The following is a 17,187-nucleotide window of genomic DNA, read 5'->3' on the forward strand; positions in this document are numbered from 1 at the left end:
CCGCGGGGCGCAGGACGTGGTCCTCCCCATAAACGCCTGCAGCACAAACTGTCACCTCTTTATAAAAAGATGCCTGTTCGCTCTTTGAAACTTACTTTATTCGTAGCACGCTCACCCCTTCCAGTCCACTCCATGACAAGTATTCCACCCGCTGCATGAGGGAGGAGTGAAAACAGTTTTCTTTTCAAAATAGAGTTGTTTTTTTTTTTTTCCATAGGAAAGAAAAAAAAACCCCTCAAGATTTAGGTTGCGTTTACGATGACAGTATTTTCAAACCACAGCCACAGAAGCAAACCAGTAGTGTTTCTCATTTTAATTGCATAAAACCAACATGAAAAAATTTTATCAAGCCTGTAAGTATACAGAGGTGTATTTTTTTTTTTTAATACTATCTGTATATTTTTATTTACAAAAGGAAAAATGAGCCTACAGTTTTAAGCCAAATAAAAAGGACAAGGCTAAAAGTGGAAGAAGAGAAAGAAGAGTATGTGGGCTTTTACTTTTAAAAAAGTATCTGGAAGACAAACAGAGCACACACAGGGAGAGCTAACAGCCAGAGTCGCTGCTGATGCCCTTGAATTTGGAACAGCGTCTGAAAAAGCAACTCCTTTATCCCTCACTTAACGTGTGGTGAAAGAGTCCAAAATAGAGCAGTCCTTCAAACCTCAGATGTACTCTGGGGCGCTTGAAGCTTAGTAGCCATATTTTTCATTGAGATGAGTCTTGCCATCACCGCTTTGACCTAATGGACAAAGAGGAAGACTGGCATTATTTTTTTTCCCCCATCATCCAAGGTAAATTTGTATCCAAGTATGAAATAGTCTCTAGGCAACACCAGTCACACAGGCATAAAGAGGATGTCAGACTGGATATTACAATTCAAATAGTCTTTTGATTTATACTTATAAATCCTCTTAACCTTACTAACAGTGTCAAGATTACATCATATATTCCTGGTTCTGATGTCCTCATTATGCCAGCTTAGACAGAAGATAAGTCTGATTATTAGCAGGCAGAGACAGAAAAAGGAGCTCCCTCTTATGGACACAGCTCGCTTGGCTATCCCACATCAGACCTCTGAGTTACTGAATCGGGCATTTTGTTCCAGTGGATCCATGTGCCAGAGAAGTGCAGTCTTTTCACTGAACGATGATTCACCAGATTATAGTTTTCTTCAGTGAAGTTTATTCTCATTTTTCTTATTCCCTTTGGAGCCTATCTATATTATAAGCCTGCAACAGCCTTATAAAAGTTATAGTAATGAATCTACCAAATGAAAGCTAAGCTTTGAACTTACTATGAAAACCTCAGTGCATGAAAATGAATTTTCCATTTTAGAGAAACTGAAAATTCATTACACTGTTTAAGAATAACCTCACTTAGCTAAAACCACTCTGGAACTAAAGTAAAAAATTTGTTCGACTTTAACATATATTGGATGCATGCATCAATTATTCAGTGCCTTCACCAAAGCGTTACCAAGACTTCTCTCTAAAACACATGACCCAAAGTTTGTATTCCAATGATTTTTGCAAAAATCTGCAAAAAAGATTTTCAGATTTCACAGACTTCTATGAAAACTGAGAATACTAAGATTGCTGGAGCATTTATCCCTAGTGAAGGCTTGAGCTTGTCTTTCAACTCGATCGTCGTATCACTATGTGTGAATGGAGTTAGCGCTCTCAGGTGTTACAAAACCGAAAACCAAACTTGAGGTGTATCTGCCCATTGCGATGAAGCTACTACCGATATGGTCTGTATTTCCCTGCCAGACTTGCATGGCCATATGCCAAATATGGGGCATAAACATGCCAGAAAACATCAGGTTCTGGGTAAAGTATTCCTGAATTACTTTTTTCTCAAGAGGACACCCTGACTACTTATTAGGTAGATTTTTGAGTTGTAAGACTAAAAACGGTAAGGAAATGGTTGATACCTGCAGGAGGAATCCATATGCAGTAGTCTGGGTCATCATCTGGGTACTGTGAGGAAAAAAAAGGTTGTTGGACCTGCAAAAGGAGAAAAGATTTTTAAGGTGCTGCACCCCTCCAGCAACGTGTCACAGCCACTAAATCTCTCATTAATTCAGAGACAAATACTGAAAGGTGAGGGTTATTTCTACAAGAGTCAGGGATGAAAACAGTAATACAGAGGAAAGAAGAAATATCGAACCCTCAAATAGATCCCGTTTATTCCCAGTAGAGTCACAGAATAATAGAAATGCTGGTTAGATGGGACCTCTGGAGGTCATCCAGTCCTACCTCCCCCTCAAAACAGAACCATTGCCAACTGTCCACTTCTCAACAGTTTAATCTGGTCATCCTAATGCTTGGTAGTATCATTCAAGACAGAATTTCTTTACGCAGGGAAAAGCTTTAGAGTAGGATTTTCAAGAAGTGCTTTACTGATTTCAACGCGCAATCCCACTGAAAACTTCAGGTTTAAGGTGACTTTCAAACTGGAGTATATAAAAATTCAGCTGTTATAGAAGGATAACTTAGTTTTTCAAAAGAAAAGAAAACCCAATTTTTTCAGGTCTCGCTGGCATCACTGAAATGTTTAAAGCAAACCAAAACAGGTCACTTGCAATTCAAATGTTGACACAGCAATGTCTTTTTGTCCCTAGACTTTTAAGTTTTGCCACATCAGCATCATTTTCTCAACAACTTTTGTTTTCAACAACTGCAGGTAGCTATCAAAAAAACATTCATAGAACTGTAGAGCGCAAGACTTAAGAGCTCAAAATGTAGCCAAGTTACTCAGCACTGATTTGCATTACTCTGTAGTATCATGACACAGTCTTAAGTTATGCAGTTGAAGCAATTTTTCATTCCCTCAGAAACTTTCCTTCCCCAAATTAACTTCTAAAACAGTTCTTTTGGAAGACTAATGTTTTCCAAAACATCAGACTGCAGAGTTGAACAGTTTTTAAATATGGCTTTTGAAAAATCACTTTTTGTGATCAGGTCACTTTAAATTGTTTTTGCAGTTTTACAGGATTCAAAGTTATTCCTCAAATATTAAAAGAGAAAACAAAAAAAACCAGCGGACTTCTGGTTGATATTTTCCACGCAAGATCCGAGCCCAAAGGCAGAGACAGCATGTGGAAGAAGTGATTTGTGATGGGAGAGAGAATACAGCTAAGCCATATGGCATTTGGAGAATGCTCGGCGTTAGAGTGAACTCCGCACTGATGAGAGGTGCTGACTTGACTGCCTCAGCATGAGAAGCTGCCTTGTTCTCCCATATTCATAGAAATGGTATAACTTGGGCTTTAACAGTATAAATTTACTCTTGCTTTCTTTATTGACATGCTTTATAGGCCAGCCACAAAGGACAATTCTAAAGGCTGTGCCTACCCAATCCTTGGGTCCTTTGCCAGGACTAACAAGGCAGCAGTTGGCACACACAGGCTGCTGGGAGTCAAGTTTCTTAAGTAAGTGGTGCAGGGCTAAAATTATATGGCCACCACAAAGAAATTGTCATAACGGTCAGAACTCACGGCCCACCAAGTACTGTAATCTTCTTTGATGGCAGTCAGCAGAAAGGTGGGATGCGCTCTAAAGGGAAGAACCTCACAATAATCATTAGGCTAAGAGCACGCTGTCAGAGAAGTTCCTTCCCAGCTCCAGGAAGGCAACAATGCACACGTCCCAAAATGTGCAAGGCTCACATACTTTACATTTTAATACAAATCTTATGCACGGGAGGAACATTATCTGGTACATCCGCTCAAATTTAGTAATAATTTGGTTGCAAAAGACAATAATCTCTTAGACTCATCTCTGTCCACATCTTACAGAGAAGGATGAGGTTTGATAATGGCAATACAGACTAGCTACAGCTTTAGCACAGCATGTTCTGTGTCAGCCAATACGTGCTTCCCAAGCTGTTCTCCAAGGAAAGTTTTGCAATGCCATTCCAAAGCCCAGAGAGCACCTATGTTCTACAACACTTGTGATACAGGAGAAGCAGCAATTAGCAGAGGCTAACTGCCAAGTAAAAAGGTGAAAAAAATAAATTTGTGATTGAATTGAGAGCCTCTATCATGCTGAAATGCTGTGCTTTACCTCTTCGTTGGAGACTCCAAAATCTGTGTCCAATGGCAGTGTGTAGTTCCACATTTGGGTCTTAGTCAGCAGAAAAGCACTACTATCACCAAGTCATACTCAATCACATTGTTACTATTTCACTAAAAAAGAGCCTATGAAATGATTTCCTGAAACTCTTAAGCTGCAGGAGTCATGGTATCGTAACTGACCTTGCTTGAGCTATTGATTTTCTTAACTTTCTCAGATGTCTCTTCAGGTTCCTTATATACTGCCTCAGATGCTGGGAAGAAAGATTTGTTTTATGACACATCACAAATGACCAATTCTATCAGAAATAAGCTTATAGGAAGTTCACATAAAAATAGATACATCCAAAAGGAAATCCAAGACAGCTCACTGCAACAAAATTCATACTTAAGACTGCTGAACATCTTTTTGTTTTTCATAGATTTATTAACTTATGTTTAATACACTGTCTGTCACCTACCTGAATGCAGTTTAATAAGGTCCTATATTTGGGATTCTGTAACACACTTTAGTTAATGGCAGATGTTTATTTTCTAAAAGATATTCTCTATCTGTAATCACTGCAGTGATTGATTTAGAAGGGAACAGTAGGGAACGCGCAGGACCAACATGCTTTGTTTTTTTAAAAAAAACAAAACCTTTACAGTAACATAGGTGAGAGGAATACAGAAGAGATAGAAGTATGCCTTGTTTTTCTGCCACTTAATCTGTGAAATATTGAGATTCTTGTGGCTGAAGTCTATGGATGAGATGATGAGGACGGGACGACATTCTTAACAGTCTGAGTTATGAAAAAATAGAAAATTCATACAGCTCTCCTCCGTGCTCAGTACACTGAAGAGTCTTCATTCTGAGGATCTGATTTTTTTTTTTTTTGTGTACATGTAGAGGGGTCATCTGGGTCATTAACAGATTATTAGCTAACATTATGTAGTATTTGTCACTTTATAAAAGAAAGTTCTGTCCTTCTGTAGTGTTAAGAGCTACTGCAAGAGAATAAGGGGGGGAAAAAGCATTATGTTTATGCTCCTAAATTAAAATAATTTTTCTTCTCTTCTCATGCTATGTTTTTAAAACAAAGTATCTCAAAGCAGTTAATGACTATGAAAAGCAAGGAGCACTGAAACATAGTTGAAGTGACCTGTCTTCACCATACACTTACCACTTCCCAAGCAAAACACAATCCTTCATTTCAGTTCTAGATTCTTTAGGCTCTAGATTAAGCTTAGTTTCCTTCTACTGACAGAAGACAATAAGTCCTTTAGACAGTTTCTAAACCCACGTGCTACTGTACAATAGAGTCTAAATTGTACTGCTCACCCTGAGATTTCTCTTGTGAGGGTCCCATCTGAGATTTATTCCTTAGTATCTTCGGCTCAGGCAGAAAATGAACGCCTGTAAAAGAAAAAAGAAAGAGCTAGGTGAGCACTCTGCAGTAACGCTGATGAGGAGGGCGCTAGCATCCCTGAGACAAAGTACAAAAGGGAACTCTTAGCTACATTTGTCTCAGGAAGAACTCTTCTCCCAAAAGTCCTCCAAATTATTTCATCCACCAAGTCCATTGCAATACAATATTAAAGAAAAACTTGTGACCAGTTAAAATAGACTTTTCAAAAGCAACCTGTCCAGCGTTAAGAAAAAAAGTTAGAATTAGGTTTCTGTCAAACACATCATTTACTGAGAAACATCATTACTGAGTTTTCAAATGCATCAAGCTGATACAGAAAAGGAGTGATTGGAGATAAACCACTGGAGATACAAGGAGGATACCTCTCCATTACCACTTTAAAAATTATTCTTCCTCCTTACAAACGGATCTGAAGCTTTACACAGACATTTGTTTTCTTATTAAGTCCCTGAGTGACTCCCAAACACATTGTAGTTGTTTTCATATGGACGCTCAATCTAATGAAAGCAGGGCTTATCAAAATGGAACCTTTCTGGAGTCCAGGAAATTTCTTCTATTTCACCAAAAACATGAAAAACTGACTGCCAAGCAGAGTTTCAATTGGAACCACGTGAAACTCAGCTGTTGGCACACAGACTCTGGACTCATGGCAAAAATCTATGGAAAAGAAATCTGCTGGAGAATCTGTGGCTCAAGTCTTAAGAGATTCACATATCTCTGAAAAATTCAGCAGTAACAGACTCGGCTTCATTATTGGAAGAATCAAAACCAATGGTTTACCGTCTTGAAGGGATTCTAGATTCTTGTTATTGCAAGGAGAACCATTGGGAGCATTAGTTTCTTTTCCCGTTTCTTCCTCTGTTGTCATTTTCATTTCCAGGTTTGATGCTCTGCTGTTTATTGCATCTACTTCTTGCTCCTCCTCCATTTCTTCTTCTTCTTCCTCTTCCTCCTCCTCCGGTCCATCATCTTTCATTCTTAACAAGCTTTCAGGGATATCTGGACGCTTAACAGGCATCTTCTGCAGGAGAAAGAATTGCGCATCAGTGCTAAGATAAATGGAGGTAGATGTCACAGATATTCATTACAGGAGAAAGCACACATATTCCTGTCATAGAGACAGCTAGTAAGGAAACACTCTCAGGATGAGTAATAGTTAGGTTTTAAGGAAAAGTTGTTGTTAGAGATGGAAGATGAAAAAATATGTCCAGTCCATAGACAAGGAATGCAGTCTTTTCTTAAGAGACACTGGAAACTGAATCAATCTTGGATGTGATCTTAGCTGTAAGATCAAGAAAAACAAAAGAAAGGACCAGCTGCTGAGATATAGCAGTGGTTCAGCCTGATGTCCCCAGACTGCCTCTACTTGATCCACTGCCTTTTGACCGCAGGAGACTGGCTGTACAAGGGCGCAGAATGGCAACTGCTGGCAGCAAACAACATCCAACAGCCACTGCTTGCTGCTCTGTGCACCCTCCACTGCCACCAGCTGCTGAGATATAGCAGTGGTTCAGCCTGATGTCCCCAGACTGCCTCTACTTGATCCACCTGCCTTTTGCCGCAGGAGACTGGCTGTACAAGGGCGCAGAATGGCAACTGCTGGCAGCAAACAACATCCAACAGCCACTGCTTGCTGCTCTGTGCACCTTCCACTGCCGCAGGCTTGTGCCTCCATGTTGTTTCCATGCATGTGAGAAGACATGGTTGCCACCTACAGTCTCCATAGCCTGAGAAGGTGTCTGAGAAATAGCCTCTGACGCACAGCACTTACGAGTCCAACTTACCCCTAGGCTTCCAGTTTTCAGCTTGAATTTGCTCCCCCCTTTCATTGCACCAAAGAGAGGCAGGGTAATCTTTTTAGGCTTGCTCTCTGCTTCCAGACTGTAACTCCCACTCCTAATGAAAATTAGATACAAAGGAAAACAGTGTAACAAGTCTTATATTTACAAATGCAAAAAAATCTGCAAGTTAGAAGTGTATATATAAAAATCCTTTTATTTCTCTCTCACTTGCAGCATCCAAGGGGGAAGCTGCAGATGACTCCTCCATCCTACATACATGTTGTAGGATTCAGACACTTGCCATAACAGGAAGCAAAAAATAAATAAATAAGGAAAAAAAAATCTGTATCGCACAGACTCCCTCAAATTCAATTGCATACACATACTTACATATGTATATAATATATATGTATATAAAAAAACCACACTCAGAGGCCAAACCTCAATTTAAGTGAATTAATTAAGTAATTAAATCTCTAATCAAGCTGCCACTAGCAAATGATGAACGCAGCACGCACCCTCTTGAATTCCAGTAGTGCTGCTAGGCAGTAGTTGAACAGCCACTACACTTTACTTCCAGGTACATTTCACAGAGTGAAAGTGGTTTTCGTGTTGTACATTAATACCTGTAAAATCCTTCAGTTCCTTTTGGATGCAGGTTGGGGAAAAAAAAAATTAAATAAGCTGACACGCTTCCAATCCCTTCCCCCTCTCATCTTCCCAGCGTGGGCTTATCTTACTCCAGTGTTGTGGTGCATCTGCCTCAACCATAGATGCTGCAACAGCCAAAAGGCACAGCGGCTCTTTAAAGAGACGAGCCAGGCAGCTTGGAAGGCCATCCTGCTTTTGTGTTTGGAAAGCTGTCTATTTACTGGGCTTCCACAACTGCCCATGGATAACAACAACGGTAAAAGTAATTGTTTTACACTCTAGCCAAGACTTACTGGGGCTTCAGCTCAGGCAGTTCTGCAGGCTTGACAAGCTTTATTAACCCTTTCAGTCTCTGTTGCTCTTTCTTCAGCTCAAACGACCGCAAGTGAAGCTTCTTTCGTGCCACACTGTCTAAGGTGCATCCTGATTTTATTTCAGTCATGAATTCATCCAAGGAATCTTGAGCTGCTGGCTGGGACTGGACTAGGCAAGATAAAGGGAAGATACATATTGTTACGGGTGGGGAGATGAGAGCTGTACTCATCAAGTCCTACGTTTAGAGAGTAAGGTATATAGGAACAACTATCCTCTCTGCAAGTTTCTGTTGAATGGTGAAATAATGGAGGTCGTTAGCCCTGGAAAGAAGAAAGCATTTCTCCTAACAAAAGCCTGACAGTAAACTTTAATCCACTTACATAACAAAGCCTCTCTTAAAATTGAATGTTTCTTTATGAGTAAGTGTCTCTATTCTAGGTTGTTCATCTCACTTCAAGATCTGCTGTCCCTAAAAAAGCGGCTTACGGGGTTTTTTTTTTAGTCACAGACTAAAATAAACACAGCTACAAAGAATCCCACACCACTGCATGGGGAATCCCATTTTGGCTTTCCTGGAACGTTTATGTAATAACATTTGCAAAGCTCGAAATGAATCAAGACATGATGCTGCCTCCTACCCCTGGATGACTGAGTGCATACAAGAATACTTTCATGTTAGGCCAGTCACACAAAATCTACCTTTGTTTTGACTGGATTTTCTAACAAGAAAACACTGCTCTGTACTTGAAAAAGAGTAACAACAGTCTTTCTACTCCACCTGATTTCAAATATTAATAATTCTAAGCATATTTGACTAACTAAAATAAAACTCAGGAGGAAAAACTAAAGCTGTAATGGCTAAGAAAAATAAATACAGAATTCTAACACATGGATTTCAAATAAACAAACCCCTCCCCCCCAAAAAAAAACTCCTTTCTTGGGCTTGAACAATGCTTCAGAAGTTTTTATATGGTACTCAAAGAATAACTTGGAGGCAAACAAAGAAAAATGTTGTTGCTAGAATTTAACAAGCCTTTTGACAGGCAGTCTTCTGCCTTTTAATATTATATGAAAAGTGGCAAATCCAGTATTTTTTTGCTGCTTTATAAGCATTTAGGTATATATGCACAAGCATAATTATGTGACCAATGAGTTATTTTCAGTTCAGCTTGAGCTAATTAAGTAGCACTTGAAATTTTAAATATGTATAAAGGAAATAGTGTAAATTATTGTTAAGAGTGCATATTCAAGCAGTTTTACATGACTGAAATATTTAGAGAAAAGTCTAATAAGACTCATGCTTACAAATGGACTCAATTGAAAAGGATATTTCTGATCTAGAACAAAACACAGTTCACAATTTGCAAGTATATGAAAGCCACAACAGTAACTGTTCAAAGATATACAGAATTAAGAGGCTTCAAAAGATAAGAAACAGTCATAGCATCCAACTCCACACAAATATAAATGATGACAAAACATGTCATAGAAGAAATTCAGATAGAAATACTCTTCTTTTTCCTCATAACAATTTATATGAACCAAGACAAAAACCATCAATGAAAAGGTATTGTTAACAAACAGTCTGAAACTCCTAGCAGGCAGGAGCTGAGCAGAATGATCATTTAATTTAAACACCAAATTTCAAAGATACAGTTTAGCATCTAGTCAGGTAATTCAGAACAATTAAAGGTATAGTTCCACAGCTTGCTTCTTTAGCTGCAGAACAGTGTCAGAGCTTCAGTCAGCGAGTGATCTTCAGTGGGTCAGATAACCCTTTCTTGCAAATAGGATTCTCTGCTTGATTCCACCAACAGTGCCTAAGATCAGGTAGTTCAGCTCACAGGGTTACTGTTAGCATTCGGTATCTGTTGCGGCAGTTTTCTACACTATTGAAATGAAATTTGACATTGATTCACCTCCTAGCAATCATGGCTATTATACTTTATATTCCAGTGAAAAAAGCTATAGGGCTATTTACTGCACCATCAACTTATCAATGATTTTCTTCTGAACAGGCAACCAAAGATGAGACTGAAGAGCTCTATGTATTTGATTTTCATTCAGCTGCATCAGTGAATGAGATACCAAGTCAGTCCATCAGTAATTAGTTCTGAAGAACTCGAGAGAACAATTTGTGAACTTCTACTGTGATGTTTCAGACAACCACTTAATTTCTCCAAGTGCTTGGTAAGAGGTGGTATCGCAATTTAGCCCGTCATTCACTCATTGGTCTCTCTACACTCTTGCCCTTAAGCTACAAATAATCATTTAGAGCAAGCAAAAGTGTGGTTTCAGAACTCTATGTAATGCAGCAGCTTTGCCAGACAGCTCATGACAGTTGTAAGAATCACCCATGATCAATATGCGTGCTCCTGGCTTACGCTTGTACTCAACATCTGTGATTAACCTGAAGCATCCAAAGAAATAAGAGAAAACACAAGTATCTAGAACAGACACACACATAGTAACTGATGATGTAATATTTGCTATGTTTTATCCTGGCCTAGTTCTAGGAAATTCCCATCCAATACTGAATTACTCTGTATTGCAATAAGTGCTGAGACTGCAATTTTTCCAAGGCTCTAAACGAGCTGCGTAACCAGTTACAATTTACCAAACCATGATAATATATATCAGAATTATATGGTGTTAGTATAAGTCTATAAATGAACTGATTCCTCCTTCTCCCAGCCTCTACTACAATATGATCTAACAGTCTTGTTGAGAAACAGTATCAGCAGAAACAAAGGCATCGTAACATATGAAAGCTTGGAATCACATGTCTCAGACAATATAAAGCATTAGCTTCTCTTGCTAGTCAATCGTTAACTACTTATCAGAACAGTCATGCTGAAAACAATTCCTTTAAACACACTGAACCGACCCATCAGTTAGAATGCTCAGTGGAACAGTACTGTTTTCTGAACAGTGATCTGGTATAATCAATCACCAACAAAAATGTTGATACAAATCAGTTTTGGTGTGGAGCTGAATTACTAGAAAGAAACTTACCTGTATAATGCACAAAAGACAGCCCCGCTGTCAGACTGCTGCTAGGCTTCTTGGAGAGAAACTCTTCTGACAAACTGACATTGCAACCTTTATTAATGCCAACTCTATTAAAAAGGTATTTGTATGAAGAACCAGCCTAAACACATTTCCTTCATGCCTTCCTTTTATTCCACAAGACATCATCAGTAACAGAAAGCAAAATGCAGCTACTTGTATAGTATGTTTTTAAATCTAACTCGCTACCAGATACAATCACCACTTTGGAAAGGCGCTGCCTTCGTACACAAAGGCATAATCCTAGAACCTGACCGGCACCCTCATAAGCTAGCAAGTTCACTGAACATACGGGCTAAGCGTCAACTGCTTTGACTCCACATTTCTCTTTTGCCACCTTTCCTTTTTAAAGTGCATTTACAATGAGAGAAGTGAAATAAAAGGTACTGTCTTTTCTGTCAGTTGTTTGCTCTTTGCTTATAAATGATTTTGGAGGGAGTGGAAAAGGTGTTCCTCAAATTGGGTTGGTGTCACTAATATGGGCAGATAAACAGTAATAATGCTCACCCTCTTAAGCTCCAGGAGCTTGTACACTCACCTCCTTACCTTAACTTAGATGTTGCTTGCTTTGGAAAAAGCTGCATTCATTACCAAGTGACTATACACACAGAGTACATAAACTATTGGATGAAAAGCGTAAGTATCCTCTCCAGCTAACTCAGTGACCTGCAAATCTTCCTACCCCTTTGTGAAAAGCGGACGCTAAAAAAAAAAAAGCACTTAAGACAGAAATCCATAAGATACATTTTCATCTCTTTGTTGTTCTTTATGGAAAGCACTACGATCAAATAAGCTTCATGCCTTACCTTTCCCTGAAGCCTTCAGCTTCTCTGTTATCTCAGAAAGCTCATTTTCAGCTTCATTTAGTTTTGTGACCTATGAAAGAACAACATGCTTAGAAGATCTTTTTATCTTCTTAAAATCCTCTTTCAAGAGGTACTCAAATATCCTACCAAATTACCTCCATTTTTCTACTTCTGATCTTTGACCAGGAGTTTCTGGGCTGAAAAAATTACAGTCTAGGTTGTTCCTAAACAACTTATCAGTCCTTTCACATACTGTTCAAATAATATTCTTTCTGAAACGCAAAAATATGTATAATGCTTCTGCAGCAATGTTATACCACCACTGTGATCCTCCAACCCTCCCTATCCCTGCTCCCCCACACCCTATTGTCTGTGCAGGACTTCTAGTTGTCACATGTCTGTCAGTCCAGGCTGCTTATTCTTTGAAGCAGAATGAGATCCTTCTTTGGGATGTGCCCTGTCCACTTGAAAGCTTACAATTATTTTCTGATGCTTTAAAACTATTTAAAAGTATCCTGTTCTGGTATTTCGTTCACCCACTGCTGTGATCCACCAAGTAGAAGGCAATACTACACAGGCAAAAGCAAGGTAGTATGCTTCCACTAGAATAAAGTAAGCATTAATTTCAGGTATTTATAGATACTGTCCACAAATCAAAAAAACCACTATTTTATTCTAACTTGGCCAATTGAGAGCTAAAGGTCTGAAATGATATCAGAGTTCAAGCTAACAGAGAAAGATCAGGAAATATTTTTGATTTTCCTTCTTAGTAATAATACATGCGTGAGAGAATAAGCCTGGCATGTCATAATAATTCTTCTTACCAGGGAGTCATAAGTCTCTGGTTTTTCTTCTATTTTACCAGCTTTTTTCATTCTGCTCAGTCGTTTCTTTTCCACGGCACCAGTTCGATCAAGGAAGGTGTCATCATCGCTGTCATAAAAATCCTCATCTTCCCAGTTCTTTGATTTCCTTTTACGGGATACTGGGAAAGGTAAGGGAGAAGGCAAGAAACAAAATGATGTGCATGCCACTGAGCAATAAAACAAATTCAAGATAGCAATCTCAAATCCCTAATTTAGGGCTTTTAGAACAATCACAGCACTTGACTAGTTATTCACCTGCTTCTTGCCTCAGTACTCCCCGAGCGTCGAGTAGCCTGCAAGCTTCCAGTGCGCACTGTATCATTGCTTCCTTCTTCTTTCCTGAATGGAGAACCTCTGCCACCAGCTGCTTCCCTGATGCATCATCCACAGGCAACCTGTTCAGTTTGAAGATCAGAGAACAGCTCAGATACAAACAGCTTTTCACGGATGCTACTCAGGTATTTTATTTATCATTTTGGCATTGTTCTTTCCATTTCACTCTAGCCTTTTTTTTGTGGGTTAAATATTTTCACTTTTCATTTCATACAGTACCAATCAAAACACAAGCATGGATTTCCTAAAGCATGCAAGTAAATTTTTATTTCATTAGTCCAAACAATATATTCATATTCCTATATCCATTCCACTGGGAATATAAGAAGTTAAAAGGTTAAATGTCAATCCCTGAATCATTTTAAGCACCAGTATCTTGCATCCCTCCAACACCAGTAACAAGTATTTTCCATGCTGAAGCAAAGGTTTCTTAAGCAGTACAATCACTGCAATGTTTTACCTATCCATTTGAGACCTATCCTGTCGATATAATTTCCACCTCACCTTCTCCTGTCTTATAAAAGAATGACGTTGGTGACCTCTTGCAGGAACCCATAAAAAACTGCCTTATAACATAAAAGAACTGAAATTGGGTACACAGTAGAACGAATGATTTTTTTTTTCTCTCTCCCATTAGGAATTGAAAGATACCGTTTCCTAGTTTCTTCGCTCGTATTTCAATTTCACATATTTCTCAAAACAAGGGGAACCAAAAGAACCTAGACTCTTGCTTTCCTGATTTTCATCTCTAAGGAAAACCAAATGCTGCCAGACCAGAAAGGAGCGCAGACACTGAACAAGGCACTGATCATTGAACTTCTGTCTCAGTATCAGGGCTTATGTCTAATTCCAGCTGGCCTCCTTGCCAAGCGTGACAAGACAAGTAATTCCTTCAGCTTCTGTTTGGGAATTCAGTGAAGTCAGCTTCTGTGTACAAAAGTGAATGGAGATATACATACTTGATCCTGCATAGCCAGCTATTGTGCCCACGATCATCATACTCATATTCTAACTCTTCTCCTAGAGAGGAAAAGAAAGTTGATATAGCAACCAAAATTGAAATAAGCATGAATAATCCTTACAGCAGAGAAGAATGTCACGGTTAAACAAAAAAGATAAAACGCCCTTGTTACGTATCAAGGGACTGAATTTGACCTTTTTTTTAAGCCATGGAATCTTCAGTTGGTATTATGCTCATTTGGTTGTTTTTCACAATCAAGGCTTTTTCAGATCAAAAAAAAAAAAAAAAAATCTCTAAGTGGCCTGTTCAAGAATATGTAGTTCAAAGAAAAAACAATCTTGCCTCTATGCATTAAAGTAAATGACATTGAAGTAACGACAGTTTGCAATCTGGATTCAGATATTGTTTACCTTGCAGTTAAATTTTTCACTTTAGCAAATAAGTGAGTCATGCGTAAGTTTTGCTAGCAAACATCGAAAGTTTAGACCAATTCATTATTGCCTTTTGTCTTTTTATACTTTCCAATTCTATCTCACAGTCATAGCCATCTCCAAACAGAACAGTCTGGAATTTGACGGGTTTGGATTTTTCAGCATAGCTTCAAAGCATGGGTGTGGTTTGAGTGTCACTCCAGAGGAATACAAGGTGCTCTCTGCAACTCCCAGTTGAGGAATTAGTAACTAAGTCTCGGATATACAATGGTGAGCTAAGTTTTAACAAAAACCCAAACACACACAATAAAAAAACCAAAAAAACCCAAACCACACCACCACCCACCCCCACCAAAACTTGACCAAATGAAAAACCTTACCCACAACCTACCAGAAAAGTTTAGCTCCCACACTTTAATTCCCAAAGAAAAACACGAGTACAAATGTCGCACTTTGCTAAATAGAAAAAATTACATTTAATGAATAAAGAAAAAAAAAACCCCAACCTTCTCTGTCAAAAAAGCCCTGTAAGGCCTTCCTAGGATCTTTCATATAGAAGGCATCTTGTACATCCTGAAAATCAATTGCAATAGGGTTTTCTTCAACCTCATCCTCCTCAGCATCATCCCCTAGAAGACAACATACAAAGTGCAAAAAAAAAAAAAAGGTGAAATGTTAGAACACCAGTATATTTCCGCTTCCTTTAGTTTTAAAGTAGCAGCTACAGTATCCTAAAATTATTTCCCTTAACTTGAATATTATTTCTGCATCCAATCAAAAAAAAAACCCAACCCCTGCTTCTTTTTTGCTATTAGTTATTCCATCGTAAGATAACAGTTTGCAGGTGAACGTCACTGCAGTTTCAGCGCTTTCAAGGGTTTATGTGCTTATATGTTTCCGTTCAAAAAACCAATTCAGTTGTACTGAAAAGCTCATTAATTACAATTTATCCAGCTTTAAGATGTGGACTTCCTGTTTAAATTTAAAGACAGCTATACTGCATAGAAGTCTCAAGCAATTAAATTTCACCTCTCAGGCAAAAGTGTGGACATCATCACAGGAACAAAACACATAGCATTAACATAAACTCTCAGTTTCATGACCTTTTATAGGCAAATTACCTCCTCCCTTTTAAAAGGAGCTCTAGCATACTTCTCACCAGATAGAAGCTTGCCTTGTCACAGGACTCTTCTTTTTAAAAAGAAAAGGATTAATTCGTACTCAAGAACTTACACTGGATTGGGACATTTAGCATCCAGCTGGAATTTCAAACCTAGTATTCACTGAAAACTGGCTTAAAGACCTTCCAAGGTGTATCAGCCAATTTATACATCATCACTTACCCATTCCCCACGAGCAGCTCATATCGCTGTTCTGACTCCTCTCACTTCTCTCCTCTTTTTCATCTTCCTCATCAGAGTCCTCTCCCAACATCGTCTTTTCTAATTTTGCTTGCTGCTGCTTACGCAGTGCCTTCAGTTGAGTCACAGTTAGTTCCGACTCGGACTCCTGGTCCTCTTTGGGTCCCTACATCACAAACAGTAACTTAGCAGAAGTGTTTTTTAAAAGAAAAAAAAAAAAAAAAAGAGAAGTATTTTCAACACACATGCAGATTATGTACAATAACATAAACAAATCACTATAGCGCTCTTCAAAAAGTGGAATTATTAGATCATTTGTTATGGTTGGCATCCCCAAATACATTAGTTTTAATGCCCTTTCCAAAGGGGGGGAAAAAAGAAATGAGCGTTATTGTGTGCTTGTCGTCAGATCAATCTCAAATATAATTGTATTTTAAAAGGCAGAAGGCAAAAATTTCCATCAGTGCCACATGGGAGAATTTGAGGAACGAGCAGCTTCTGAAGTGCGTGTAGAGCACACCAAGTGCTCTCTAAGTTCCTACTAATAAAAGCTCCCCTTGTTCACAAAGAAACATGAGCGTTTTACTTTCTTAATGCATCATACTGTCGGAGAGACTTCCCCGATTGCCCTGGTTAAACCACAACGCTGATACACCACACTGTTGGAGAGAAGCACCTTTTGCACTCATTGCACTTCGGCAGAAGCTGCCACGCCTGAGCCCCCCGCAGAGCTGCCCTGTGCCCAGCGCACCAGGGCGATGCAGCAGCGGGGGGACCCCACGGCCCTGCTCTGTCCTTCAGCCCCAAACCTCACCGCAGAGCCGGCAGCGGGTACCTACAGCCGACTACTTTTCCCCAGTAAAACAACCACGGCAGTGCTGGGCTGCTTCCAAACGGCCTCACGCCTCAGAAGCGGCCTTCACCCCGAGACGCCAGGGAGCTGTAGATGGAGCCGGGTAAGCTCCCGAGCCTGATCCGGGGAAGCCTCTACCACACAAGTCACCCGACACATGCCCCAGGGAGCGCGGCGGGGCCGCCCGGGCCCCGACCCACCTGCAGGAGGAAGAGGCGGGAGCTGCCGCCGAAGCGGAGCCCGTGGCCCACCCGCACCCGGCAGTAGGGGCGG

At 39.5% G+C, this 17,187-nt stretch overlaps 1 protein-coding gene across 1 annotated transcript in view; it reads right to left on the minus strand.

Moving 5' to 3' along the window:
* Nucleotides 1–298: 298 nt before the first annotated feature.
* Nucleotides 299–17,187, minus strand: part of SLC4A1AP (solute carrier family 4 member 1 adaptor protein) — an 18,105-nt gene continuing 1,216 nt past the window's right edge. Inside the window, exons 2-15 of the mRNA XM_009283803.1 lie at nt 17,115–17,182; nt 16,044–16,227; nt 15,207–15,329; nt 14,268–14,328; nt 13,231–13,370; nt 12,934–13,094; nt 12,110–12,179; nt 8,213–8,402; nt 7,272–7,383; nt 6,268–6,508; nt 5,400–5,474; nt 4,262–4,332; nt 1,937–2,009; nt 299–742 (exon numbers count right to left, since the gene is read on the minus strand). Coding sequence (XP_009282078.1) covers nt 693–742; nt 1,937–2,009; nt 4,262–4,332; nt 5,400–5,474; nt 6,268–6,508; nt 7,272–7,383; nt 8,213–8,402; nt 12,110–12,179; nt 12,934–13,094; nt 13,231–13,370; nt 14,268–14,328; nt 15,207–15,329; nt 16,044–16,227; nt 17,115–17,182 — 1,619 coding nt within the window. The 3' untranslated portion in view covers nt 299–692. The remainder of the gene's footprint in view (nt 743–1,936; nt 2,010–4,261; nt 4,333–5,399; nt 5,475–6,267; nt 6,509–7,271; nt 7,384–8,212; nt 8,403–12,109; nt 12,180–12,933; nt 13,095–13,230; nt 13,371–14,267; nt 14,329–15,206; nt 15,330–16,043; nt 16,228–17,114; nt 17,183–17,187) is intronic.

This window comes from Aptenodytes forsteri, unplaced genomic scaffold (genome assembly GCF_000699145.1).
Source record: "Aptenodytes forsteri isolate BGI_AS27 unplaced genomic scaffold, ASM69914v1 Scaffold309, whole genome shotgun sequence".
In the NCBI taxonomy this organism is placed as follows: Eukaryota; Metazoa; Chordata; class Aves; order Sphenisciformes; family Spheniscidae; genus Aptenodytes; species Aptenodytes forsteri.